Source organism: Lingula anatina, chromosome 5 (assembly GCF_051362555.1).
Source record: "Lingula anatina isolate TDL-2025a chromosome 5, LinAna3.0, whole genome shotgun sequence".
NCBI classification, from domain to species: Eukaryota; Metazoa; Brachiopoda; class Lingulata; order Lingulida; family Lingulidae; genus Lingula; species Lingula anatina.
In genome coordinates this window covers 24,952,984-24,980,603 of record NC_141771.1, presented here as the reverse complement: position 1 = coordinate 24,980,603, position 27,620 = coordinate 24,952,984, and the positions used below count along the sequence as shown (strand labels likewise).

The 27,620-nt window shown below is 37.7% G+C and overlaps 2 protein-coding genes and 1 long non-coding RNA gene across 3 annotated transcripts; 2 read left to right on the top strand and 1 right to left on the bottom strand.

The window, feature by feature from the left end:
* The first annotated feature begins 5,760 nt into the window (after positions 1 to 5,760).
* On the top strand, positions 5,761 to 6,992 carry LOC147761984 (uncharacterized). Its single transcript, XR_015334795.1, has 3 exons — positions 5,761 to 6,348; positions 6,451 to 6,621; positions 6,966 to 6,992. It is a non-coding gene; the product is annotated as an uncharacterized LOC147761984 (long non-coding RNA).
* A 1,103-nt stretch (positions 6,993 to 8,095) lies between these two features.
* LOC106161376 (putative serine/threonine-protein kinase pats1) lies at positions 8,096 to 13,175 on the top strand. The gene is made up of 6 exons (XM_087013675.1): positions 8,096 to 8,306; positions 8,511 to 8,573; positions 10,122 to 10,412; positions 10,663 to 10,799; positions 11,369 to 12,582; positions 12,996 to 13,175. Exons 5-6 carry the CDS (start codon positions 11,441 to 11,443, stop codon positions 13,009 to 13,011), a joined length of 1,158 nt encoding a protein of 385 aa, XP_086869801.1. The 5' UTR covers positions 8,096 to 8,306; positions 8,511 to 8,573; positions 10,122 to 10,412; positions 10,663 to 10,799; positions 11,369 to 11,440; the 3' UTR covers positions 13,012 to 13,175.
* A 7,130-nt stretch (positions 13,176 to 20,305) lies between these two features.
* On the bottom strand, positions 20,306 to 27,509 carry LOC106151746 (protein Loquacious-like). Its single transcript, XM_087012933.1, has 9 exons — positions 27,442 to 27,509; positions 26,909 to 27,019; positions 26,501 to 26,621; positions 26,144 to 26,246; positions 25,173 to 25,354; positions 24,572 to 24,699; positions 24,217 to 24,334; positions 22,684 to 22,818; positions 20,306 to 22,484 (listed from the first exon to the last, which is right to left on the bottom strand). Exons 1-9 carry the CDS (start codon positions 27,442 to 27,444, stop codon positions 22,345 to 22,347), a joined length of 1,041 nt encoding a protein of 346 aa, XP_086869059.1. The 5' UTR covers positions 27,445 to 27,509; the 3' UTR covers positions 20,306 to 22,344.
* Between the last annotated feature and the right edge of the window lie 111 nt (positions 27,510 to 27,620).

Here is a 27,620-nt window from a genome sequence, read left to right as displayed (position 1 = left end):
ATCGTGAAAACGAATTTTTCAACCGGAACGCATTTTGCAACCAGAATTTTTTCTTAGTCAATAAATAGCTAGTGTGAAGTTCTATAGAGGTAGAATTGGAATGGGGACGGGGTTGTCTCGGCTAGGTACGCTTACATTGGTCAAGCTTTCCCTGTGGTGGACAATTCATTATATACATACATAATCTATTTCACATTGTTACTTCCTAAACCATCATAGTTAAGAACTTGATACGTCGGGGATTAATAAACCTATCATTATAGGAATTTGCACAGGCTCTTCGGAATTCAATTGTGACTTGGGGTGTGGTCGACCCTGGGGGTGGTCTTTTCTAATTTTTACATCGGATTTTATGCTAGGAACATGAAACGTGGCCACATACTATTTTGAATGTGGAAGGGCACTTCGGATTTTTTTTTTTTTTTTTGGGGGGGGGGGGGGGGGGGCTGGGGGCGGTTGAGTGTAATTGACATTGTTATTCCTGCTATATCTATCCTTAAGACCAATAAAGCTGGGAACGTAAGGCTATGGAGACTGAAAAATCTGTCTTTGGGTATGTGTATGGGTCCTTCTGGGTTTTTGTGACATTAGGTGTGGCCGTCCCTGGAGAGGTTGATTTTAAATTTTACATCGTTATTCGTGCTTCTACCCTTACGCCATTACAGTTAGGAACATGAAACCTTCCGGGCTGATAAGCTTACCATTGAGGATATGCATAGGTTTCCGGGAATGTTAGTATGATATTTTAGGTGTGGCTATCCCGGGGGGTGGTTGATTCTGTTTTTCACAACTTTATTTCTGCCATCTATACCCTTAAATTTTAAGGAACATGAAACGGAGATTGATGAACCAGTCATTTTAATGAATGTGCAAGGGTCCTTGAGAAATGTAGAGAACAGCAGAAGTACATACAGAACTAAATGGACTTCCAGCCATATGCATAAATATAGGTCAGGGAATCCAATTAAAAACTAATTCAAGGCCCCACACACTCTATCAGGAATCCTAGCGTTTGACTGCTGTTGTGTCTTAACACAAAACAAAATGTTTATTTCCCAAGAGCAGTAATTAACATGTGTGTTTTATGTTAAAGAACAATGGGACTTGGACCCTAGGATTCCTGAGAGTATGGGGTCTTGAATGGGTTTTAATTAACTTGACCTATATTTAAGAATACGACTGAAGGTCTGTTATTTAGTACTGTCTGCTGCTTTCTCTACATTTCCCCTTCCTTCCTAACTCGAAAACCGCCATCAGATTCACACATAGGATGTAGTAATAGCTGGGTCGGTCCAACTCTGCAAGGAATCTTAAGTGCAATCTATGGAATCAGCTTCATTGCCTGACAAACCACTAATCACTCCACCCCCTAGGGACGGCCACACCCCAAGTCACACTAATGTAGCCCACCATGCACCAAAGACTCATGTTCCTAATTCGAATGGTCTAGGGGGAGATGAAATAAATTACGGTAATATACATGTGTACCATCCCCAGGGACAGCCACACCCTAAGTCACAAAAAAAAAAAAAAAAAAAAAAAAAAAACCTGCCTATGCACACCCCGACATTTTAGTTTCCTCAAACTAAAGACCTATGGGTATATAGCAGAAAATACAATTTAAAGATAATAATCAACCACCCCTAGGTCACCAAAGTCACCAAAAATCCGAAGGACACGTGCACATCCCTAATGGCAAGTTTAAATATCCCCAGCGTCTCATGTTCCTCACTTTAATGGATAGAGGATACCAGTAACAACGATATAGAAAATATATACCCCCCCCCCCCAAAAAGGACTGCAAAGTCCCAATACTGAAGGTAGATAGCAGAAATTACGATGTAAAAATTACAATCAACCACAATAACAATCAACCACAATTCTGAATAAATATCAATCTACAAGCCTGTTGATCTCGCAGATCAACTACGTTAGTTAGGGTGCTAAACAACGAGTAGGCCTACACCCCCCCCCCCCCCCCTCCGGACGCCTTATTAACAGGTTTCCAAATGCAGACTGTGCCGCAGATAATACTTTCGGGTCAAATGAGAGCCAGCCAAGGGCACATTTCGGGGACACCATTGATCACGGCATGATGGACATTCACAGGTGTAGGACCAGAACAGAGCATCTCGGAAACCAAGGGACAGACGTAAATCATTACACTTGCGCGTCTTTCCTCATGGAAAAATTAGTCTTATAATCCAGTAACCTATGCGCAAATTGTTTTCATAGTCTGGTTTACCTGATCCATTAGTTTTATGCATCAAGCGGATCTGGGAAGGGAGGGCCTAGGCGGTCTGGACCCCCTTTTCTTCAACGCTGACCATAATGTCCCATAATGTACTGATTTTTAGAAATACTGAATCCTCACCTACATACGCCTGTGTATTTTAAAATTACTCAAAACATGCATCCAATACCACTAAAGAAACCCTATTCAGTCATAAAAGTGAATTAAAACGTACAGTTTACCTATTTTGGATAATATTTACAGTACAAAAACATTATATTTCAAAAACGTTCTCTCTCATAGCGTTGGGCCAACAACAGGTACTATTTCACCATTATCCCATGAAGTCGCAGGCAATATCTTATGTGGAGATGAAGTCGCAATTTATCCTATGAAGTCGATTTGACAGTAAAATCAGAGCATTTATCCCATGAAGTGGTAATATACCATGAAGTATCTTAACATACGCATGCGCAGAAAGCTCATTTCATTGCAAATTCAATAACGACTTTTGCGACAACCGACTTCGTTGGAGGCTGGGGGGGGGGGCTTTTTTTTTTTTTTTTTTTTTTTTTTGAGAACGGGCGAAAATCCGTGCACGCGCAGGATGTCATCCATAAAATTAAAAAAAGTGTGGCCCTATGTTTAATTTTAAAATGTATTTATATAGACAAATTATCCTCAAAATTTGCTATTCAATTGTCATGGCTGCTTTTGTAGCTTGTGTTACGTTCACTGACTTGCTTGTCATAGATATAGGGATTCTGAAAACACGTCTTGGTGTGCTTGAATTTGTATCTATCATTTTATTGGAATATTTGTATTGTGGTGGTGCCCATTCTCAAGATTTAGTGCATACTTGTTAATTTAGTCAAAAAAGCTAACATAACTCTCCACAAAGATAAGTGTAATGTATCCTAATTTGTATTTGTAATGTTTGGTGTTGTATACTAGTTGATGTTATTTGTAGCAGGAATCATGTTCATCTATTTACGTGCTGAAGTGATTTTGATAACATGTCTTTGTGTTCTTGTTCATCATTTCTCGCCACACTGGGAGATCTCAATTATTGGTCTTATAATTTAAAGTCTTGATACATGAAGGTACAGTTGTGTCATTCAGATTGCTTTTGTGCATTGTATATCTTGCTCAGAGGATCCCCTGGTGGTAATTAATGTTGACATTTATCAGACTAAATGTTTTGTTATAAAATTTGCGTGTTTGATATGCAAATGAAATGTTTTAACATATTCTATATACTTTAATTATTTCAGTGACTTCAATTTTTGTTCCCCTTCAATTTCAAATGCTTACCGACTGTATTCAAATATAAATTATTTCAATAAATTCTCTCTCTTAAAGCTGTGATGGAGCATGGGAGGGGATGTGTGTGCGGGGGAGGGGTGCAGTGTGTATTTGGAGACGGGGTGTGTATAGGAGTATGGGAGGGGATGTGTGTGCAGGGGAGGGGTGCGGTGTGTATTTGGGGACGGGGTGTGTATGAGTATGGGAGGGGATGTGTGTGCGGGGGAGGGTTGCAGTGTGTATTTGGAGACGGGGTGTGTGTATGAGTATGGGAGGGGATGTGTGTGCGGGGGAGGGGTGTGGTGTGTATTTGGAGACGGGGTGTGTGTATTAGTATGGGAGGGGATGTGTGTGCGGGGGAGGGTTGCAGTGTGTATTTGGAGACGGGGTGTGTGTATGAGTATGGGAGGCGATGTGTGTGCGGGGGAGGGGTGCGGTGTGTATTTGGAGACGGGGTGTGTGTATGAGTATGGGAGAGGATGTGTGTGCGGGGGAGGGATGCGGTGTGTATTTGGAGACGGGGTGTGTGTATGAGTATGGGAGGGGATGTGTGTGCGGAGGAGGGGTGCAGTGTGTATTTGGAGACGGGGTGTGTGTTTGCAGGGGGCGTTGTCTGTGTTTTTTATTTTATTTTATTATTATTTGTTTTGTTTTTTTTTTGGGGGGGGGGGGGGGGGGATTCAGGAAACGGACACCTAAAGCCGTATTTTTACGTCACTGCGCACCGGTATTAACATTTACGGAGTCAACACCCGCTACCAGACTTTGTAAATATATGTGACGTTGAATTAGGATTCAGTGCATTATAACAGTGATTTAATAGAGGAATAGACGCAGAACAAACAAGGCGAAGGATCAGCCACCTGTATACACGCACATTTTACAAACAATGAAATAAGGCTGATATGCTATGATAACGTGTACACATCAACTTTATTATAGAATACCCGTATACTAACTACGCTACGGTAATGATTGTACATTCATATTTGTTTCGTTATTCTTACTGTGTGACAGGAAATATAGTCCCAGGAATGAGAAGTCTGGGGTCCCCCATGATTAGTACTAGTACAGGCTAGGGTTAGTCGGATTATCGGGGTTAATGTATGTACAAAGTATTAGTGAATGATCTACGCTTCCTAGCAGACTATCATTCCTGTCACTCCGGCTCCTTTACTAAAGCTTCGGTCACAACCGACCGCACGGGCTCTTACGGGCTGTTTGCGTCCAAATTTTGCGCAGAATCTCACGTCCCACGCAAGCCCTTCTTACGCAATTTCGAGTTCGCAGACAGCCCGTAAGCACGTACTGAGGCTGTTGGACATGCCCAAAAGATTCTACGAATAGCCTGTGAACAGCAAGGCCGCAAGAGTAACTTGCTCCCCTCGCACGGAGTAAGCAAGAGAGACGCGCGTTGTGCAAGAGGCACGACGCAAGCAATGAAGTGGCAGGTGCCCTTTGCTTGTTGAGTAAAGCCTAGGTCCCAACTACGTTTTGGACGCACGGTTTTTAGGTTCCTTGCGATCGTCTAGGACGTAGCTAGATCGCAGGGATGGAATCAAGTGAAGCCCAGGCCCCAACCGAACGTATGGGCTGCAACGTGTGGTCTACGGCCAATAAATGGGAAAAACGTGGGAGTTCATGCGTGAGGAGCACGTCCATCGTGCGACATTTGGAGGACGCAAACAGCACGTAGAAACTTTTTGACATGATCAACAGCCGCTACGTGCGATCTAGCTACGTCGACCCTAGCCGGACGCAAGGGACCAAAAAATCGTGCGTCCAAAACGTAGTTGGGACCTAGGCTTTTACTTTTCGACATGAACAACAGCCACTACGTGCGATCTAGCAATGTCCTAGCCGGACGCAAGGAACCTAAAAACCGTGCGTCCAAAACGTAGCTGGGACCTAGGCTTAAGGCGCACGCCCTCACAACTAACGAACAAAGTCGAGAGCACACCGGGAATGCGTCGCACGTGCGTCACCCCCACGTCTGGTGTATAACAGGCGTGCTCGCGACGCACGCTCGTGTCTTTACAATGAACATTGACGGTGTAATGTTTACAGCGATTTTCAAAATTTTCAAATCTTTGCTCAATTTAGTTTTTTATATGCCTCCAAAAAAGGCAAGAGAAAGAAGCTTACATAGCAAAAAAAAGGAGGAGAAAGAAGAGGAGAACAGGAAGCAAAATTGACTTACTCCGTCAGTACGGCACCACAAACGTGTGAAGCAAGTGTGAAGCAAAACTGACGCAAAAGGGCACTACTTTCGCCGTGCGTTGCATTCCCTTCGTAAGTTGTGAGTGTGTGCCACGTACACAGGAAGCAAGACAAACTCAAGAAATGAGTACAATTTCTACGGCCATCGCTCCTTGTAATTAGCGTCCCTCTACGACCTCCACGGCCTCCGCAACACCCAAAAATCGCAGGGGACGTACTATTCTGAAATTCGTGCGTGCGGTTGTGACCGAGGCTTAAGACATATACGTAATCCACAACAGACGATATCAATAATATAAAAACACAATACGCCTCGTGGTTTCAATGGGCAATCAATTTTAACATAACGGCTGCGACTGGGTATTAACCTGGAATTATTACAATGAAATATAAACTGTTTACGTGACGTTGGCCATTGTGGCCTAAACAATAGAGCAGTACACTAGCATATACCAGTACACAATAGAGCAGTACACTAGCATATACCAGTGCACACCGAGCAGGAGAATTTGTGTGTTTATCTGAGAGCAATGGCGGTCGTATAAAGTACTCAGTAGAAGTCTGGGTAGTAACAGGATTAAGGAAAACAGGTATACTTACGTTATATGAGGTTTACATGTATATCGATTTAAAATAATTCTAACAAACTCTGTTTTAATGGCATCGTTTAAATACTCTTTCGTCGTCCTTAGATCTTCTCATTTTATAGTATCATAATATAAAGTGAGACGTACGTCCACTCCATTCGTTCTCCTCTACAAGTTCAGTCATATTCTAAGTCACAGCGAGAGGAAAGTGAGATGGGAAAATGACAGAAGTCTCAGATGGTCGGATTGACCCCCTAAGAAATATTACTGAATTTGGTAAGTTTTGTGAATTATCTTTTTTTCTGAAAGCGATGACATTTTGATAACCCCGTATGAGTCGGACTAATAAATGACCTATCTTTGTTGTAATGTGAAACTAGAGTGCTCTCATAACAAAATGACAGTCGTGTACACTTTAAGAAAACATTGTGATTTAGGACTTAACTTTGGGTACTCTATAAAAGTATAACATTTTGATTCTGGAATGATAATTTATCTAGAGTGGGACTTGTGCAGGGTACTATATAAAACCGCAAGGTATTTCAGTAATGTAAACGTTAGGTATTTGTAGAATAGAACATATTGAAAACCTTAATACTTCATTTTGTCGTATTCTGTAGGTGGTGAAGACCTGGATACAGTAATAGGTAAGTGGAGTGTTGGAAACGTGTTTGCCTTTGTAAAACAATATACACACACTGGACAATAGAATCGTCACCAGAGTAATCAAAGTTATAATGCCTGGTCTACGTATAATGTGACTAATGAGTATAAAACCGCTGTGCCCTGGAATTGTATTGTTGGTCTTTTTGTGAAATTTGATGTTAATAAAATGATACCAGGAGCATATCATTCCACAGTCATTTATCTCCCTCAAAGTACTGGTTCCGTAGGGGTGACACCTGTATTGTCCAGTGTGTGTATATACCAAGACACAAATATGTAAAGTGTACTGTCAGTCCAGAATACGTAATATTTGTTGGTAAATATCAGCTAATTTCCCCTACAGCTGTTAACAAATGAAACTTCACTAGTTATATGCTCGTACATCCTAGATATTTAGCAGTAAACAGTAAACCTCATACCGCGATAAAAGTAGGAGGAAAGCTTACATTACGTGGTATTTAAATTGATAATACATTTATTTTGTATACATTATATTTTTCAGCGGAAGAGATCGGTAAGTATTGAAAAAATTACAATATAATGAGAGTAAACAAAGTCGGCCTAAATTGTAACCAGAGAGCTTTCATCACAGAATTGTGTACGCTTTGGGTGAACATTGTAAATTGGAAACCGTTTTGACCAGTCTATAATATTGCATATTTTCCGTAAATACTTTTTAAAAATCTTAATCAATTATACATCTACATTCATCCTGATATCTTTGTCTTTCAGCAAGTTTGGGTAAGTATGTAGAACAAAACAGGAACAGTAGAAGGTATAAAGCCTTAAAAAGGTAAAATAGAACTAGAGTTGAAACAAAGATGTGTGTATGCTTTTGGTCAACATTGTGTTTTTTTTGGGTCATTCTAGCCAATTTCCTTAACTTCCTATCTTCATCAATACTTTTACATAAGCGACTACATTTTACATATTCTGTGACTACTTGTGTAACAGCTTTATACAACGAACCCATAATTTCAACTAGTTCACGGGTATCATACATGTGCAGAATTGCCGTTATCTGGCTACGTTAAATACTAATCATATCAGGTTAATATATATATATGTTTTTATCACGTATTAAGACATATATCAGGCAGCGTGTGCGGAGGGAACACAGAGAGTGTACAGAGCCAATGTGATAGTGGTTGGTCAGGGAGGTATTGGGAAAACACACCTTTGCCGAAATCTGCTGGGGGAAGAATTCACTGAGGACGACCCGGTGACGAATGGTATTGAGGTATCTGGGTGTATACTGGAGAAACACACTGCAGGGACATCATGGCAGAGAAAAGGTGACAAACACCACTTCACGTCTATTATAACACCAACTTTATCAAATTATTAAAGGCTTTATATACAGTATATTGTTTGTTTTTCTTTCTGTCTCTCATACTTGGAACTAATATAGGAAATAAAATTTTGAATTTTTTGTTATTGCATTTACTTTGACAAACGGTATTATCTGTTTACATTTCCCAATATTTCCCGTTGTGTAGAGTCCAGTACAAATTACTGTATTGAGGCACTGGCCAGAGGCCTCAAGGAATACAGAGAGAACAGTAAGTAAATGTTGTGATAATAGATAATGTTGAATTTTTCATTTTTTTTTAAAGTGAATCAATATTTTTAAAAAAATATATTATAAGCAGTCGTTATGATGAAGGGTGAACATATTATATAGTCAAGTAATATTGAAAATATTCAATATCAGTAATAGATTGATGAAGATGCTCTAGACAGGCATCGGGATATACATCCCCAGAAATGCACTGCATGGCGTCACGCTTAGCCCACTGCGCATGCGTGCATTTTTAATGAGTTGCTAGATTGCCATAGGAAATTGAATGGGTTCGCGATTCGTGGGTAATTCGTGATAATTGACAAACCAACGGCCTGATGCCGATAGACAGCAACGCTGTGCTATGCTTCAAGCAACTCCTGACCAAATTTTGCTAGGGTTTTTAAAAAAATTCTGTTGTACACACGTACTAAGAAGTTTGCTGTGTATTGCCTAGCCTACCCTCAGCAAAACGCACATATTTTCAGAAATAGTGATTTTAGACGGTAGATTCACTCAGAAACAAAGACAAACTCATTCGTTGCAGATAGCACCAGCAGATAGCAGCACCATAACAGTCTGATTAAAAACTTTCATGGCAATTGAAGAACTTTTACCACTGTACAATGGAGTCCAAAAAAAAGCACTTGGTACAAATGTGAAACTGCCCAGTGCAAGGCCAAGAATCCAATCAGTATTTTCAATCATATTATCAGATTCTACATAAATTGACTGACAATATCACTACTCAGTATTTAACTAATCTCTTAATCCAAAATTCCTATCATCATTTAATAATAATGCAAAATTCTTCTTTCAGATTGCTATTTATTTCAAATTTTAATGCTTCAACTGTTCCAAAATAATCTTATACAGTAGTAAAGGAAATATGCAAATAAGAAGTGGAAGACCAATTTTACCCACATTATTCAATTATTTGAATATAAAAAGAATCAGATCACGATTTAACAAATTCAAATACTCTTTCATGAACTCTTTCATGAATAACATATTAAACAAAATTAAAGTTATAAATTAGTGGTAATGGCTTATTCTGGAATATATGACCTCTGCACATCATCAGTACCTGACTTGGTACAGTATAGTTACTACTTGGATACAGAGTTAGATTTAATAACGTAACAATAACAACAATATATTACAATAAACTTCTCTGCACATGTCAGACGCTTGTTATCATGAACTAACACTACTTGACAATGGGCTGAGCACTTATCACAGAGTCTGTGTGCGATGCCATTGTTGTGCTGTGATTGGCTAGTTGAGTCACGTGAAGCCCTACTGTAGCGCCCTCGCGTATCGCGTGAATGCTGCGCATTTCTGGCCATGAATATTTGAGGTCACCACCTCCATATTAGCTGTTGGTAGTAGCAAAATTTCTTTATTATACAAAATATTTTCATACAAAACTTTTTTAACAAATACGCTTTACAATCGGCAATTTAAATATGCTACATGTCACTCCTCTATTTCGGTGTAGGTACAAGAAAGTATCGCACAGCAGAGTAATTTTTTTTTTATCTTTTAGGGAAAACAAACAAGACTACTGTACGGAAAAGCATTATAGATGAAGATGAAGTAACTGTGAAGCAGGTTCTTGAAAAAAGCCAAGGACAACCAGATGTTCCAGATTTACTGACACTCTGGGACTTTGGTGGTCAGTATGTCTTCTACACGACACATCAAACTTTCCTCACATGGCGAGCTGTCTACTTACTGGTGTTTGACCTCACCAAAGAGTTAAATGACCCTGTCCATGTGGAGCGAGTGGGCAGAACTGGACCAAAACCAGTGGATAGCGTCCCAGACACTGTTGGTGGTGCGTTCAGTTGTCTTTAACATTTTTAAATTAATTGGTCACCTTTCTCTTTTAATCAGAATCTTTTCAGACTTGTTTTGACTACATGTGATTATTGTTCATGTACCCACCATTATTCAATTACATTGGAAGTTGAACTTGTAATGTTCCATATACATTTACAATTGTACCATTTACACGCCATGAAATTAGCTATGGCAAAGAAACCACATTACGTATTAACAAATAATGTGTGGAAACTTATTTTCAGATTTTTTAAAATTCTGGCAGAATTCCATCCATACTCACACTGAAATAGTAAAAAGAAAAGACCCTGGATTGGTGGATATTTGTCCCAGAATCCTATTAGTGGGGACACATAGAGATCAACTAGGGAAAACTGAAGAGGTAGGAGGTCAAAATCGGGCCTGGGCATTTTTAAATAGATTTCTTTCCTTTAAACGAAATCGACAAATAAAGCCGCGAAGTTCAAGGTGATATACAATGTTACTATTCACATTTTATACTGAAAACATACATATTTATACATGATGTCCCACAAGCATACACACTGTACTACCAAAAACTGGAAATCAAACTGATCTGAATTACTCTGGATTTATATACATATGGAACAACATTATTTTATTTATTTAAATAATAATAATAAAAATAATAATATTAATGATAATAAATAAATAAATAAATAAATAAATAAACAAAAGACGATCGAATCAAATCCTTGTTGAGGGAAAGGTCGAGAAAGTTTAATTTTTTGTGAGAAAAATTAGATTTGGTCATGAAAATTCTAAATAGAACATTTTTGATATTTTAAGTCGCCATTGTAATTAGGTAGGCCATGCTTACATGTTCTGTACGAAACGCTTTTAAACATTTCTATCCATACTCATTACAAACAAAAGAGAAAACATTGATTTAATGTTTTTATTTCTATGATGTTTAAATCAATTCTACAGGAAAGGGTGAAGCTGACAAAGGAGAAATTTCGTAAAATTCAAGAATTCCTGGACGGCAGACCAGCGCATGACATGCACGTGCAGCCGTACTTCTACGCTGTGAATAACTGTGACCAGCAGGACGCCGGGATCAAGGAGTTAAAAGGGGGAATTTGGGAAACAATCCATGCACAGCCACACTGGGGAGAAGAGCAGCCATTAAGGTATGTACATCTGGAAAAAAGACTAAAGGAGATGAGCACATCTCGGAAATGTCTGAGCCTAGAGGATGTGTTCCAGGAGGGAAAGCGCTATGGTTTCGATGTTGCCGAAAAGGTTTTATTCTTTTTGGGATTCTACAGCGAGTTGGGAGAACTTGTTTTCTTCAATGAAGTTGGCATTAGTGAAATTGTCATATTAGATCCACAATGGCTGATCGATGCCTTTGCATCCTTAATAACTGTAGAGAAGTACCATAAAGTTTCTAAACCAGAAGTCAGGGGTTATTGGAAGATGCTGGATGATAGAGGAGAACTAGATGAACGACTGATTGACAGTGTGTGGGAACAAGACGCCGAGCTGAAGGGAAATAAACAGATTCTTCTTCGCATTTGTCAACGCTTTGACTTGCTAGTTGAACTACCGGAGGAACAAGCCAACAACAAATGGAAGAAATATTTAGTACCTTGTGTGCTAAAAAACCAACCCATTCCAGACGGTTATTTGAAAATGCAGAAAATTCCTCCATTATATTTGATGTTTGACGGCGGATTCTGTCCCCCTGGTCTCTTTCATCGCCTGGTGGTCTGCTGCTACAGGAAGTGGTCATCTCACGACCAAAATCCATACTGCGACTATGCATGCTTCAAGGTGGACCGCTCAATTCACACAATATTGGAGTTATGTAATGAAGGAGACGGCACATTCAAAATCATGGTTGGCTCGTTTAAAGGAAGTGTCAACGTCTTGGAGGGCGACAGTGCATTCCAGGTACTTAGCTATATCATGCAAGAGCTAGACCGACTTATTGGAGCCTACTTCCCTTACCTGAAGTACAACATTGGGTTCCGCTTCCCACACGGCCTGGAGAAACTGACAGAAGATCTGAAGACAGAGATGTTGGAGAGTGACGACGTGTGTCCGCCTGGCTGCCGAGAAGTTATTGAAACCGCCCCGTATAGGAAGTGGCTCAGGAAAAATGAAAATACCTTTTGTCCATCAGCCAGAATCGGTAGGTGAATATCTGCAGGTATTGTCCCTTCATTTTCTTATTACTTAAAGTAAATATACACATATGTATCAAGATTCGGGTATTACTAAGTAACACTAGAAATTCAGTGTTTTGACAAAGCTAAGCGGATTTGCACATTTCTACATGTATTTGTACTTATTTTATTTTAAATAAGGCACGTGCAGTTAAAGTCATAATCATTAAAAGATTGTATAAAAAGCATTATAATTGAGACACTTTTGCATTAGATAATAAGTGAATGTAAACACATAAAATCCAAATACAAAATGACAAATATTATTTAAGTATGCCAAGAAACTGATATTGTTGATAAATATTCACTGTTACATTTAATACATATGTTACTTGTTATATATTGACGATTGTGTTATGGTTTCTATTGTTTCATTTTTATAGCTGTGTATCCACCTGATGACTTGATGTGCGACTTAGCAAGAAATATTGGATTTGAGTGGGAGGAAGTAGCTGCCTATCTTGGAGTGGAGAGACCTCAGATAGATCGTCTCAAACTCAACTTCCCCAGTGACGCACTTGGTCAGATTCGCAATATGCTGTTTCAGTGGAGAGAAGGAATGGGGGCTTGTAGCAATGAGGAGCGTCGAGACAAGTTGAAGAAAGCGTTGGAAAGGGCTAGACGTAACGACTTAGCGGACAGTCTTAAGCTTGGGTAATACTGAACTGCTAAAGTACACAGACATAAGACATGTACATTTGATAGTGGATTCTATCTCAAAACAGACATTAGGTCATCATTTTTGTAGCAGGTATTGTTCAGATTTTTGATTGCTGTAGTGATTTTGAGAACTCGTTTTGTGTTCTTGTTTCACGTGTCCATCATTGCTCGCCGCACTGGCAGATTTCAATAATTGATTTTATTATTTGTATTCTTAATATTTGTATGTATATAGCACAGTTGTGTCATTCAAATTCCTTTTGTGTATTGTATATATTGCTGGTGTTCATTAATTGAAAAACGTATTAATTAGAATTACGCTTATTTTTGCTACAAAAAGTTTGATATGGGAGTGAAATCTTCAAGGTAGCTTTCTTGGGATTAAACAAAATTGTCAATTTGCAAATACAAAAAATTCACGTAGAATTACATTGAGTAATAGCTCTGATGAACAATGACAGAAGGAAAATTCATGAGATGTGTAACTTCAGTATGTTACCAAACCAAGTAAAACTAGTCATAATACCCATTCATTCAAATCAAATATTATAGTTATCAACAAGAATAATATCACAATGAAATGTTCAAACAAAACGATTCTATCAAAAGGGTGTGAATTTTGTATAAAGAAGATACCATGCAATTGTAGCATTCAAAATATTTTGTTAGATTCATATACATGTATGCAAGAAAATGATACCAACATATTATTTCCAGTAAATTTAGCAGTCTTGAATAAATTTTTTGACCTTCAAAATTATTCTGACATTTTAGGAAACACAATGTTTTAGGAAAAAACTCACATATCTATTCCTAAACTAAAATTATTTGAACACAACACAACACAACAGAATTTTTAGCCCATGATTCACAAATATGTTTAAGACTTGATAAAGTGGCAGAGGCAGCCAAAAGGGACTACATTATTTTCTATGAGTAAATAAAACATGTAAATAAACAAAAGGGGGATGGTTTACTCAAATGCTTGCTTTTTCTGCACTTGTTTCATTGTGCCTAATTTTCGTTACATTTAGTAAAATTTTATTAGTAATTTGCTTATGCCATATTATTTGCCTAAATGCCATATTTAGAAATAATATGGAATTAGTATTTTTTGCAACTTTCTAGATATTGTTTGTTACACTATTAAACAACGTTTATAACTGTAATTAATTATTAATTTATTATTCAGCTAAAATAGAACTTAATGAGCTTATTAATATTATAACAAGCATTTTTTATATTCACATATCTTTGCATGTATTTTCACTTATATGTATATATAAATTCATGTTTAATTTTTCATAATTTTTTTGATACTCTTGCTCAAAATGATTGGTACACGGAAATTTTGGGATGCATATTGCCTTGTTTCTTTCATTATTATTGATATTACCAAATTAATGCTGTTTATATTGTTAAATATGTGAAGCTGGGGCATTGGTAAAGTCAAGGAGAAACAACCAATGCAAATGTGAAAAAAGTGTTAATTTATTTAGGTTTTTTCTCATGCCCCCAAAAAGAGTACTTTTTTACATAACAGTACCAAATGAAAAATTAAACATAAATTTATACTGTGATTGACAAATAATATGAAATTGATATATTAATTAATATATATATATATATATATATATATATATATATATATATATATATATATATGTAATTTTTGGTTTGTTTGTAACAGGATGAAATGGGAAGTGAGTATTTTTAGATTAAGATAGCATTGGTCAGTAATGGGTAATGGGTTTTAAATGGTACATTTTAACATAATGAACTGAAGATGCTTCACTGTTACTTATAAATTGAGTAGAATCTAACAGACAGTTTTATTGTATGATAGGATTGTATTGGTAAACAAATGACCAACATTTGTTTTTGTAAGTATAATGTTATGTTGCTTCATAATTATTTGTGCTTAGTTTTTGACTGAATGGCAACTTATTAACAGAAACTGTATATATGTATGCTTAAACATATTTTAATGGATTCATAAAATTTAAGGTAAAATAAGATAATGATTACCAGATGGATGATTAATTGTTCTAGTGCATTAAGTGCTTGGTCAGCATTCTAGAATAAGCATTCGCCCGTACCTGTATTTCTTTAAGATAACTCAAACAGTAGTTTACACATAAGATGCGAAGTTTAATATAACAGTAACAGACAGAGTTTGTTTTTTCCCGCACGAAAGTGCAGTAGTATCGAAGTATCAACGCAGTAGTGGTGCGGAGCATATTTGCAGTAGAAATGCAGCATAGCCTACTGCAATTCTACTCCAAAAAGTGCATAGGTTTGTACAGAGAGGAGCATTAATGCAGTAGATTAGCAGCATGATATGAGCATGTTTCAAATATGCTAATTAGCTCCCAAATCGAAGCAGATTTGAAGCATGTTTGCAGTATGATTGCAGTAGTCTACTGCGGTTTGCAGTATGATTGCAGTAGTCTACTGCGCTGGAGTATCTGCTGCGTTTTCTTGCAGGATGTATTAAAGAACAGAAGGAGTATTAACTAGAGGATCAGAGAGGCGATACCGCCTCCGAATATTGTACCACCAGCTGGAGCAAGCGCATTCGTATAGACCCCCACATACACAAAATAAGGGACACAGCCACCAGTTTTGTGCTTGACAAGCTGTAAAAATGCAATCAACAAGAATTTTTAAACTTTTGCAAAAAATATATATGGTACAATCAAATTTAAGTTCTTCGTAAGATAGGTCAAGGGTCAATTTCAAGGTCACAGTAAATTGCCAGTATATGACTTCCTATTCAAGTTCAAGAGTAACTATGGACCTATCTCTGCCAGTTTTGGAGATAAAAGGAAAGCAAAATTTGCAAAGTTCAGTTCATGGTGAAAAGTAGGTCAAAGGTCAATTTTAAGGTCACATTTAGATTGCCAGTATATGACTTCCTATTCAAGTTCAATAGTAACTACGGACCTATCTCTGCCAGTTTTGGAGATAAAAGGGAAGCAAAATTGGCAAAGTTCAGTTTATGGTGAAAAGTAGGTCAAAGGTCAATTTTAAGGTCACATTTAGATTGCCAGTATATGACTTTCTATTCAAGTTCAATAGAAACTACGGACCTATCTCAGCCAGTTTTGGAGATAAAAGAAAAGCAAAATTTGCAAAATTCAGTTCATGGTGTAAAGTAGGTCAAAGGTCAATTTTAAGGTCACATTTAGATTGCCAGTATATGACTTCCTATTCAAGTTCAATAGTAACTACGGACCTATCTCTGCCAGTTTTGGAGATAAAAGGAAAGCAAAATTTGCAAAGTTCAATTCATGGTGAAAAGTAGGTCAAAGGTCAATTTCAAGGTCACATTTAGATTGCCAGTATATGACTTTCTATTCAAGTTCAATACTAACTATGGACCTATCTCAGCCAGTTTTGGAGATAAAAGAAAAGCAAAATTTGCAAAATTCAGTTCATGGTGAAAAGTAGGTCAAAGGTCAATTTTAAGGTCACATTTAGATTGCCAGTATATGACTTCCTATTCAAGTTCAATAGTAACTATGGACCTATCTCTGCCAGTTTTGGAGATAAAAGGGAAGAAAAATTTGCAAAGTTAGTTCATGGTGAAAAGTAGGTCAAAGGTCAATTTTAAGGTCACATATAGATTGCCAGTATATGACTTCCTATTCAAGTTCAATAGTAACTACGGACCTATCTCTGCCAGTTTTGGAGATAAAAGGAAAGCAAAATTTGCAAAGTTCAATTCATGGTGAAAAGTAGGTCAAAGGTCAATTTTAAGGTCACATTTAGATTGCCAGTATATGACTTCCTATTCAAGTTCAATAGTAACTATGGACCTATCTCTGCCAGTTTTGGAGATAAAAGGGAAGAAAAATTTGCAAAGTTAGTTCATGGTGAAAAGTAGGTCAAAGGTCAATTTTAAGGTCACATATAGATTGCCAGTATATGACTTCCTATTCAAGTTCAATAGTAACTACGGACCTATCTCTGCCAGTTTTGGAGATAAAAGGAAAGCAAAATTTGCAAAGTTCAATTCATGGTGAAAAGTAGGTCAAAGGTCAATTTTAAGGTCACATTTTGATTGCCAGTATATGACTTCCTATTCAAGTTCAATATTAACTACGGACCTATCTCTGCCAGTTTTGGAGATAAAAGGAAAGCAAAATTTGCAAAGTTCAATTCATGGTGAAAAGTAGGTCAAAGGTCAATTTCAAGGTCACATTTAAATTACCAGTATATGACTTTCTATTCAAGTTCAATACTAACTATGGACCTATCTCAGCCAGTTTTGGAGATAAAAGGGAAGCAAAATTTGCAAAGTTCAGTTCATGGTGAAAAGTAGGTCAAAGGTCAATTTCAAAGTCACAGTAAGATTGCCAGTATATGACTTCCTATTCAACTTCAATAGTAACTATGGACCTATCTCTGCCAGTTTTGGAGATATAAGGGGCTAAATGTTATAATTTTGGAGTTACCATAATGTGCCTTAAATTTCGTACAGAAAAAATTAATTAAAATAAAGAAAATGTCATTTTGGTCAAAATTCTTGAAATAGGAGGTGCTCTGAAGTTTCAGAAGTTCAAATTTAATGAAATAATGTCATTTTTGAACACAAGTTGTCTGCTTTGTCAAGCCTTATGTTTTATTTTTCCAGAGTTCAAAATTTATTATCCATTACCGTACTGCACATTTTGCTTTTACCACCAATATGTACTTTTTGATACAGCGTAACTCGAAAACCGTATGGAATACAAAAAAACCGAGACCACCTCCAGTGTTGGGCTTTACATGCTCTACAAAATGCAAAAAAGAATGGGTCTCTAGCATTAACGGTTCCCGAATTAGAGACAGTTTTCAGTTTCGGTATCTTATGGCCGCTACTCCCGTGAAAATGCACCGATTGACCCCAAATTCATGGAGATGAAAGATGACCTGAAGGGTAACACTTTCCAATAATATTATTGGTTAAGTCTGTGTAGTGTCTGAATAACAGGGCAAAAAAATTTTTTTTCGTAAAAAATTTCATTTTTTTGAAAATTTTGGCCCATTTGACCTTGAAGTAAAGGTCAAAGGTTAAATCCAAGGGTATATTTGAAATCTACACATATGACTTTTGGAAAGCCGTCTATAGAAATTTTTCCCATTACTCCTTCTGTAGGGTAGATAATTAGCATTTAATTTTGCCATTTTTAGACAAGGGTGCACTGTAATGAGTGCCACACCCAGACCCCAATACCGACAAAGCCCAGATTTTACGTGGAACGAGTTGAGATTATAGGTGACCTAAATCCATGAGATGGGTATGGGGGCCATTACCGTCTAGGAGAAGCGGTAACGGTAGCCGTCCGGCGGAGCCGGCGGAACGATCCGGACGGGACCGAAACCATGTGTACCGCCAGCGCTAACGCTGGTGGTACAATTATAAAGTACTAGTATATAACCAATTAATGCAACTATTATATATTACGTTAAATTCTAGTTATATTTACTGGAGGGAATGGACATTATGTCATGTTACTTTATTTTTTATTGTTAATCCAATTTTTTGTCATATGACAAGAATGAGTAATTTCATATAAACAGAATATGATATGATCAAATAACTAATGTTTGGGTAAATTTAATTAAGCATGATTTTAAATAAAATGGTTTTAACTTTTATGATAAATAATTTTATTGGTAATAGATTATTAATTTTTTTTTTTTTTTTTTTTTTTTTTTTGCAAAAGTATTGAGGCTCAAAACTTATTTGAGCAGGAGCAGGAGATTATTATGATAAGGTTTATTTAGGCTGTGGACTGTGGAAGCATTATATTCACACGTACTTAAATGAAGTTAAAAAGATTTGTTGGCATACATTATACCCCTGTCACACTAGAGGCAGAATGAACAAGAATGCTGTGGGAAAGACAATTCTTTGTGCATTCCTGGATATTCAAAGAGCATTCTAAAAATTCCAATTGCATTTCAAATAGTTTTACACATTCTTGTGGTCGGCCTGAATGTTAAAAACGTTTGAAGTGCATTTCAAGTGGATAATTATTGAATGGCATTTGAATAGTAATCTATGTACACTATAAACTGCATTTTAAATATTCTCACGGCATTCTGGCAACATTTGAAACATTCTGATCACATTTGAGGGATATTCAAACTGACATGTGACTTAAGGCCCCCGTCACACTTATTCGGAACCAGCAGGAATCAAGCAGTTCCAGCCAGAATTAATTAATTAATTAATTGAAAATTTTGTGTCATAATCAGGAGGGGATTTCAAATTGCAGTCAGAATATCCCAAATGAAATTCAAATGCCATACGAGTGTGGTTTGACTGCTGGCCAAATACAGACTGAAGTATGTAAGGTGCCTCGAATGATATATGAAGCGAACTCAAATGCAGTCAACTGCTCCCGTTATGGCTGCCAATGATGGTTTGAAATATAAAGAATTCAAACATAATGCAGCTGAAATACCTAAAATACTTAATTAAAATTACTTTCTAACATGTTTAGAATGTAACACGATGTCCAGAGTGTATAAATAACGCCACTGGAATGGTAACTGATCATAATGTTTCGAATGCTCCTTCAGTTGCCTATAATTCAGTATTGTGTTCAGATATTTATTTTTTAATAAAATTTCCCTCTTAAAGCTTCAAAAACCTATGGTGCTCCTATTGGTCTCTTTTTGACATTAATCACAGCAGTGGCAAATCAAAGCGAGATATGACCATGTTGACATCTCACCAAATTGTGGCAGGAATATCTTGTTTCCAATAAAGCCAGTGTCCATTTCAATCCCCCCCAAGTAAAAATAAGTGAGAAAGAAAATATCTTATATTTTATTGTTCCTCAAGATTTCACCTTCTCTCTTTTCCAAGCATAATGAAGTGCATCACTGCCCATTTGTACAAGTCATTCACGTTTTGCTCCACGCACAAAAATAACTCCCAGTAAAAATTGATAGACTAACTTTAGTTTTTTCTTACATTTGAGACTATTTGTATAATAGCCTTACTGCTTGAAAATTGTAGAAGGTCCCAACAATATCAACTCAATTCCATTTATTTACTAAATCCGCAAAACTGTTTTTAGAAAGGAGAACAAATATCAAAAGAAAATTATATAAACTTTCCTTCTCAATTCTGTATTTATTGCCCATAACAACTGCTCTACACAAAGTTTCTGCTGATTTCCACATGGGATGCACAATACAGACGCAGTTACAGGTCACAAAGCATTTTGTTAAATAGTAAACTAAGATGGAAATGGCTAGTCTCTACAGAACACAAAACTTTTGAAACATTTTCGAAAAGCATATTTGCTTCCTTTAAACTAGATACAAAAAAGCTCCAAATGAGTGGGAAATAAAAAAAAAAAAATACATCTGCATGAAAAAGGTGAGGACTTTATATATACAAAAAATATGACATAGGCTGCTTGACAAAAGTCCCTGTGTATATACAAAACTAAGCACATTTATCACATCACACTATATATCACATGCATCTACAGCGACAATCAGCTCCTGGCACCCCAGTCTTAGCAGCTGACCTACTCACACCTTGCCCTGTTACTTGAAAGCATCATGCACTGCGACCGAGCGCAAGTGTCTTGATTCCATAACTCGCCCCATATAATAGCCTTGAAATAAAAGGTGATATCACTATTCGCAATCCGTGATGCTTTCGAGTTATGGAGCCCAAGCCGGCATGCTAATATCATCAAATTATTCAGTAGGGGAAATCAACATGAAGAATAATATCAACTGTATTTCAGTGAAAGTGTATTGTGTAACTCAGAAATGTCCTCACAGATAAAATAAACAAAACTGTGATTCTGCTCAAATTACACTGTATAAACCAACTAAAACTACTGACTGTGACACAAATCCTAGTGGAAAGAGGCAATGTTACCAACCATTCTGGACAGCATCCCTAGACTACATGAAGATAAAGCCTTGGATATATAGCCTAGCTGTGAAGTTCAATTACAAGTGTGACTGTCCTATCTAACCTTCAGCACACAGTGTGCACAACAGAACAAACATGAAGTGTGCCTTTCCATTCTTAATATCAACAACACTGGTCTAGTTCAAACACTGTACCACCAAAACTACACATTCTATGGACAGCTTTTTTTTTTAAGTTCAAAATGTTTCCAAGTCAACATTATTGTAAATTCTGATTACCCACAAACTGATTTCATTATGAACACCTCATCAATTTTGGCTCTCTACATCCATCTCTTTTATAAACATTTTAAAGAAATTACATACATAATTTTTATTTCAATTATAATCAATATTTCAGCACAGAGTATGTGACCATCCTGAGCCCCAGGGACACATTAACACTTCACTGCCTCACACACACCTCACTTATTACTACCAATAACTACATGATTATTATTACAACAGCTGAAAGGGAGACAGTAAAACTGAACAGACCTTTTTCTCAAGGTGAATTGACAACTTAATTCTAGTTCCCATTCTTATTTATCTAAAAAGGGTATAACTGCCTTATAAAGCACCATTATACTTGAACAAATGCAGGCTTGCATCTACAAGCAAGGTGCAATTGCATTTGAGAGAAAAAATTTAAAACTGAAAACATGCAACAACAGTTAATAACATTGACTTATGCAATTTCACTACACTTGCAGTTTTAAAAGCTGTAAGAGTCTCTTTTTCAACCTCTATACATTCATATATAACAACAAAATACTAATATATAGTCACAATCATTCAAATAACGTTAATAAAAAAAAATATGAGAAAAATGATGTACAAAGCAGATTGAAAAGCGTTGTACATAGCAGTTTCCTCAGCCCACCAAGCCTGCTTCAATAACAATGTCACCTATAGGGTAGAAATTGAACTTTGACCTTGAACATGGCCTGACCTTGACCCAGATATGACCTGACCTTGATCCAGCCATTACCTGACCCTGACCTAGATTTACACATCATCCCAGGAATAAAAATCCATGCTAGATTCATGCTAAACTCTAGATATCAGGACATCTTCCAGCTTTATTTAAAGACCAAAGTCTACCATTTTAGTGACACGATTATCGAAGCCCCCTCACTACGCCTTCTTGGTCATGATCTTCAGATACTGCAATGCATTGTGGGCTGCGTTGGCATGGCATTCATCAGATGTGGGTCCGCTGCCGTGACACACAGCGACTGGCATGGTGGACAGCTGCACCAAACACTGACGATTGCCTGGAAATAGAGAAAACACTGGTGATTACCTAGAGAAGAGAGAGAGAGAGAGAGATAATCATATTTTCTCAACCAGGAAGTGACCTTTATTACTGAGCTCCAGCAAGTCAACATGTGACCTCAAAGTACTGCTTCTCAGCTGAATGATGTGACCTACCTTTATGACTGAGTTCCTACAGGTCAACATAAAGTGACCTACCTTTGTTACTGAGCTCCTGCAGGTCAACATAGGTGACCTCAAAGCACTGTTCCTCCGCTATCTCCTGGAGGAGTTGACAGAAGTTACTGGCTGGTGTGTTCAGAGAGGTGGTGTGCAGCCCGTTCAGCTTCTTACCTGGATAGAAAGAATCAGTTTCTCAAATTTAAAACTACAACAGTTTTAAATAAATAGTGCCACTGACCAAAAAACAGCCATTCTTTTAAGATATTAAGAGGACATTATAATTGCTTTTTGACTTTTAAATCTCAACACAGACTTATTTCTTCTGTACAATGCTTCCAAATGTGTGCACCATAAAATTTCACGTTTTGCTAGAATAGCCAAGTAGCTTGTGTGTAAAAGCTTGATCCACTTGAAATACTGATCTTTAGCAGGTCAACATATGACCTCCAAACAGTATTCCAGACCAGCAGGTCAACATGTGACCTCAGAGCAGTGGGTCAGACCAGCAGGTCAACATGTTACCTCACAGCAGTGGACCAGACCAGCAGGTCAACACGTGACCTCAGAGCAGTGGATCAGACCAGCAGGTCAACATGTGACCTCCGAGTACTCGACCAGACCAGCAGGTCAACATGTGACCTCAGAGCAGTGGACCAAACCAGCAGGTCAACATGTGACCTCAGAGCGCTCAACCAGACCAGCAGGTCAACATGTGACCTCAGAGCAGTAGACCAGACCAGCAGGTCAACATGTGACCTCAGAGCACTCGACCAGACCAGCAGGTCAACATGTGAGCTCAGAGCAGTAGACCATACCAGCAGGTCAACATGTGACCTCAGAGCAGTGGACCAGACCAGCAGGTCAACATGTGACCTCAGAGCAGTGGACCAAACCAGCAGGTCAACATGTGACCTCAGAGTGCTCAACCAGACCAGCAGGTCAACATGTGACCTCAGAGCAGTAGACCAGACCAGCAGGTCAACATGTGACCTCAGAGCACTCGACCAGACCAGCAGGTCAACATGTGACCTCAGAGCAGTAGACCATACCAGCAGGTCAACATGTGACCTCAGAGCAGTAGACCAGACCAGCAGGTCAACATGTGACCTCAGAGCACTCGATCAGACCAGCAGGTCAACATGTGAGCTCAGAGCAGTGGACCAAACCAGCAGGTCAACATGTGACCTCAGAGCGCTCAACCAGACCGGCAGGTCAACATGTGACCTCAGAGCAGTAGACCAGACCAGCAGGTCAACATGTGACCTCAGAGCACTCAACCAGACCAGCAGGTCAACATGTGACCTCAGAGCAGTAGACCAGACCAGCAGGTCAACATGTGACCTCAGAGCAGTAGACCATACCAGCAGGTCAACATGTGACCTCAGAGCAGTGGACCAGACCAGCAGGTCAACATGTGACCTCAGAGCAGTAGACCATACCAGCAGGTCAACATGTGACCTCAGAGCAGTGGACCAGACCAGCAGGTCAACATGTGACCTCAGAGCAGTGGGTCAGACCAGCAGGTCAACATGTGACCTCAGAGCAGTGGACCAGACCAGCAGTATTTACCTGAGGCATTTTTGAGCTGGGTGTAGAATGAACTGATCTTTTTGCTGGCACTGGAAGTCAGGGTGGGCACTTTCTTGCCTTCCTTCAGAGCAGCATACGCAGACTTACTGGAGTCCATCTGAAACATAGGAGTGAACTTTTATCAAAATATAAAATATGCAGTTGTACTGGAGTCCATACAAAACATAGGAGTGGATTTTTATTAATAGACAAAACATTTTTCTCTCAAACAGATCTATCAAAGTCAGTTTGGGGTAGAGTAAGAGATATTGGAGGAATATAAAAGGTGGATTGATAACTCACTAATTAAGGAGGATTATCTCACCTGCTTATCCAGAATTAAGTCATGTCTTACCAGAAGAACGTCGTCCTCTTCCTCCCCGGGACCATCTAGATCTTCCTGCGGCAGAGACGTCACAGCAACTGCCTGCATCATCTTCATGGCGGCATTGCGCTTGGCTTTCTTCTTAGATTTCCCAGTGCCTGAATGGCATATATTGAGACAATTCAGGATTGTAAATTATTGACTTTTTCTGTTTCAAATCTGTACTCACTTCAAACAAAAACTGTTATACCCATTTTGTCAGATATTCTGATAACATAGTTCAAAGTCAAAGCAAGCAGGTGCTCCTCAAATACAATGGTTCAGTCTGTAATTCTGGTATTATTACACCTCCAAATTGTGTTATGTTTAGCTTTTAGTTATTATATGTGTACTTTCACCAGTCTACAATATTCTCAAATGGCTGCCAATGTCTCTCTTATTCCACAAAGTTTCACAGTATTTTTTTTCACATGTAAGAAATTTAAACTTCAATCTTATTATCATTTATTTACCAATTGTGACACGTGGGATAGTATATTTACACTAGCAACTGACACCACTGACATTGGGGTTGACTTGGGAAATACTGACAGTTTTAACTTATGATAACTTAATACTACTTATCCTTCACCTGTCTCTGTTATTTTCCCCAATTTCACAATGCACACAAACTCTCTAGCGTGTGGAGGTCCCTGCTCACAGGTGAACTCATACTGCGGCGGTCTCAGTAGACGTTTCTGAGTAAACTCCTGCAGTTCTCCAATAGGGTTGACTGCAGCGCCATCTACAGTAGTTGTTGGAGCAGCCACTTCTCTGGAAACAAAACAGATTTTATTGTCACTGGGAATCCTTGTGTTTCTGAACCACAGGTTTCTGATTTAAATTTTAAAAAAAGCACTCAGAGAGCGCAGACCTCCGCCAAGGCAACGATTTTTTATTATTATTGATTATTGATTGATTATTGACACAGATCACCACCAAAAACTAATCATCTGTTTCTTGGCCCACTTCTGACAGTGCCTGAAAATTTCATCAAAATCCGTCAATAACTTTTTGAGTTATGTCGATGACAAACAAACAAACAACCAAACAAATAAACAAACAGACAAACAGGGGTGAAAACATAACCTCTTTGGCGAAGGTAAAAACATACAAATGAGCAAATAACATGAGGGTATCAAAATTGCTGTGAAAAATATAACACACATATAACATGATTTTTTTTTTTCATTTTCTTGTGCTTTTCAGATAAAGGCCTCATAACCACTAAATATATATTTTTCAGGGGGAAAAAGAGAGCTCTTGCTACTTACCAACTGTTATGAGTTCACTTCTAACTGAACCTTTGGCAAACAATTTATTTTATGTCTATTCAAGTTTCTTTAAGGGTTTAAAGATAAAGACCATGTGGTTTTGCTCAAAGTTTTAATCAATTAACTTACTGAGGGGGTTCATATACTACAGTATCATCTGGTTCAACATTGTTATATTAGATGTTATTTCCTTGTTATATAGAACTTACTGAGGGGGTTCATATACTACAGTATCATCTGGTTCAACATTGTTATATTAGATGTTATTTCCTTGTTATATAGAACTTACTGAGGGGGTTCATATACTACAGTATCAGCTGTACTACTTTGTCCCATCATCTGGTTCAAAACTGCCCTGGCAGCGTTGTGTTTGGCTTTCTTCTTACTGGGACCTGTGGATGAGAGGTAAATATTAACAAGTAAGTTGAACTGTTTTTATCTCCTCTTTGAAGATTGAAAAATATATCAAAATGTCTGCTTACTAAAAATGCTAAAGCAATAAAAAAAAATGTATGTATACTGTTACATATATAATTATCATTCTTACATATTAAGGTCTCAACCAGTATATGCTTTTTAATTAAATCAATACAATTTTGCCCTGAAATTGAAATCATTCCATCTCAGGAGTGATGGAGCAACTTACCCTTTCCCGTCCCTGTGAACCCACCAGCCGAGGCACGAAACACAAAAGTTGGTTCGTGGACAGCCCCCTCATTTGCAATAAGATCGTATTGTGGTGTGATACCCCGCTTAGTACAGATTTCCTACATATAAGACACAGAAAAATTATAAATAATAATATAAACAAGCATGATTTCTTTAACTTTATTTTCCCAATGAATCTATTATTTATAAAATTCTGATCATTACCAAGAAAGAAAATTACGTTTTTATTCTCATCAGTAAGCACAGATTTCAGAATAATAGCTATAACTGCTGTTTTTGTGGTAAAATAGAATGCATTATATGTCTATGAGTTGTTTACAGTGTAATTATTGTGACATAAGGATCTAATTCCAATTGTTATTGTCCCTTTTAAAACAATATCTACCTGTAATAAGCTAATGGGAGTTTTATTCTGCATCTGGTTGGTGGGAGGCAATGAGGGGGGTCCCGCCGCCACGGGGGGTGGCAGGGGGACCTGACCGGGGAGAGATTCCATCTGAAGACAGAACGCATCATAAAATATATGTCATTATAAGAAACTTGACGATAATCTTTTAAATAAATATCTGTAATTTTACTTGACGATCTTTAAAGTTTATTAAGAACAAACTTATTAAAAAATTGCACAGTTAACCCATTAATCTAGTTATCTAATATTAAATTTTATGAACCAAATTGAAATATTCGCACACTCATCGGCAAACCGAACGTTCTTCTATTATTAGCATACATAAACAACAACATAAAAAGTCACACGCTGTTCAATGACAACCAAGAAGCCGGAAAACAAATAACAATTCTGGGATCTCTGAACAAACTACAGACAACGTTTTCACATGAAACAGTCGTTCACGATATCTGCAATAATTTGAAATACAATTCTGTAACATACAGAAAGTCTTTAACTAATAACTTTACCATATCTTATAAGGCTACCACTTTTCCACGCCACGAGCCTTTGCAAATGAAGCCGGAAGTAAAAAAAACGCGCGCAATATGTTGAGAAAAAGTCATTAGAAATATTATATAATTGTAACAAATGTATCCTACTTTGATCAATTCTATGCTTATTGAATATTCTACTTCATTTTTTAAAA

What these genes read in the sequence shown, in the direction of transcription:
- LOC106161376 (XM_087013675.1), top strand. Translation starts at nt 11,441, where the DNA reads ATGCACGTGCAGCCGTACTTCTACGCTGTGAATAACTGTGACCAGCAG.
- LOC106151746 (XM_087012933.1), bottom strand. An exon ending in GTTCACAGGGACGGGAAAGG is followed by an intron (nt 26,247 to 26,500) that starts GTAAGTTGCTCC and finishes TCTCATCCACAG; the next exon opens with GTCCCAGTAAGAAGAAAGCC. An exon ending in AAGAGGACGACGTTCTTCTG is followed by an intron (nt 24,335 to 24,571) that starts GTAAGACATGAC and finishes CCTATGTTTCAG; the next exon opens with ATGGACTCCAGTAAGTCTGC.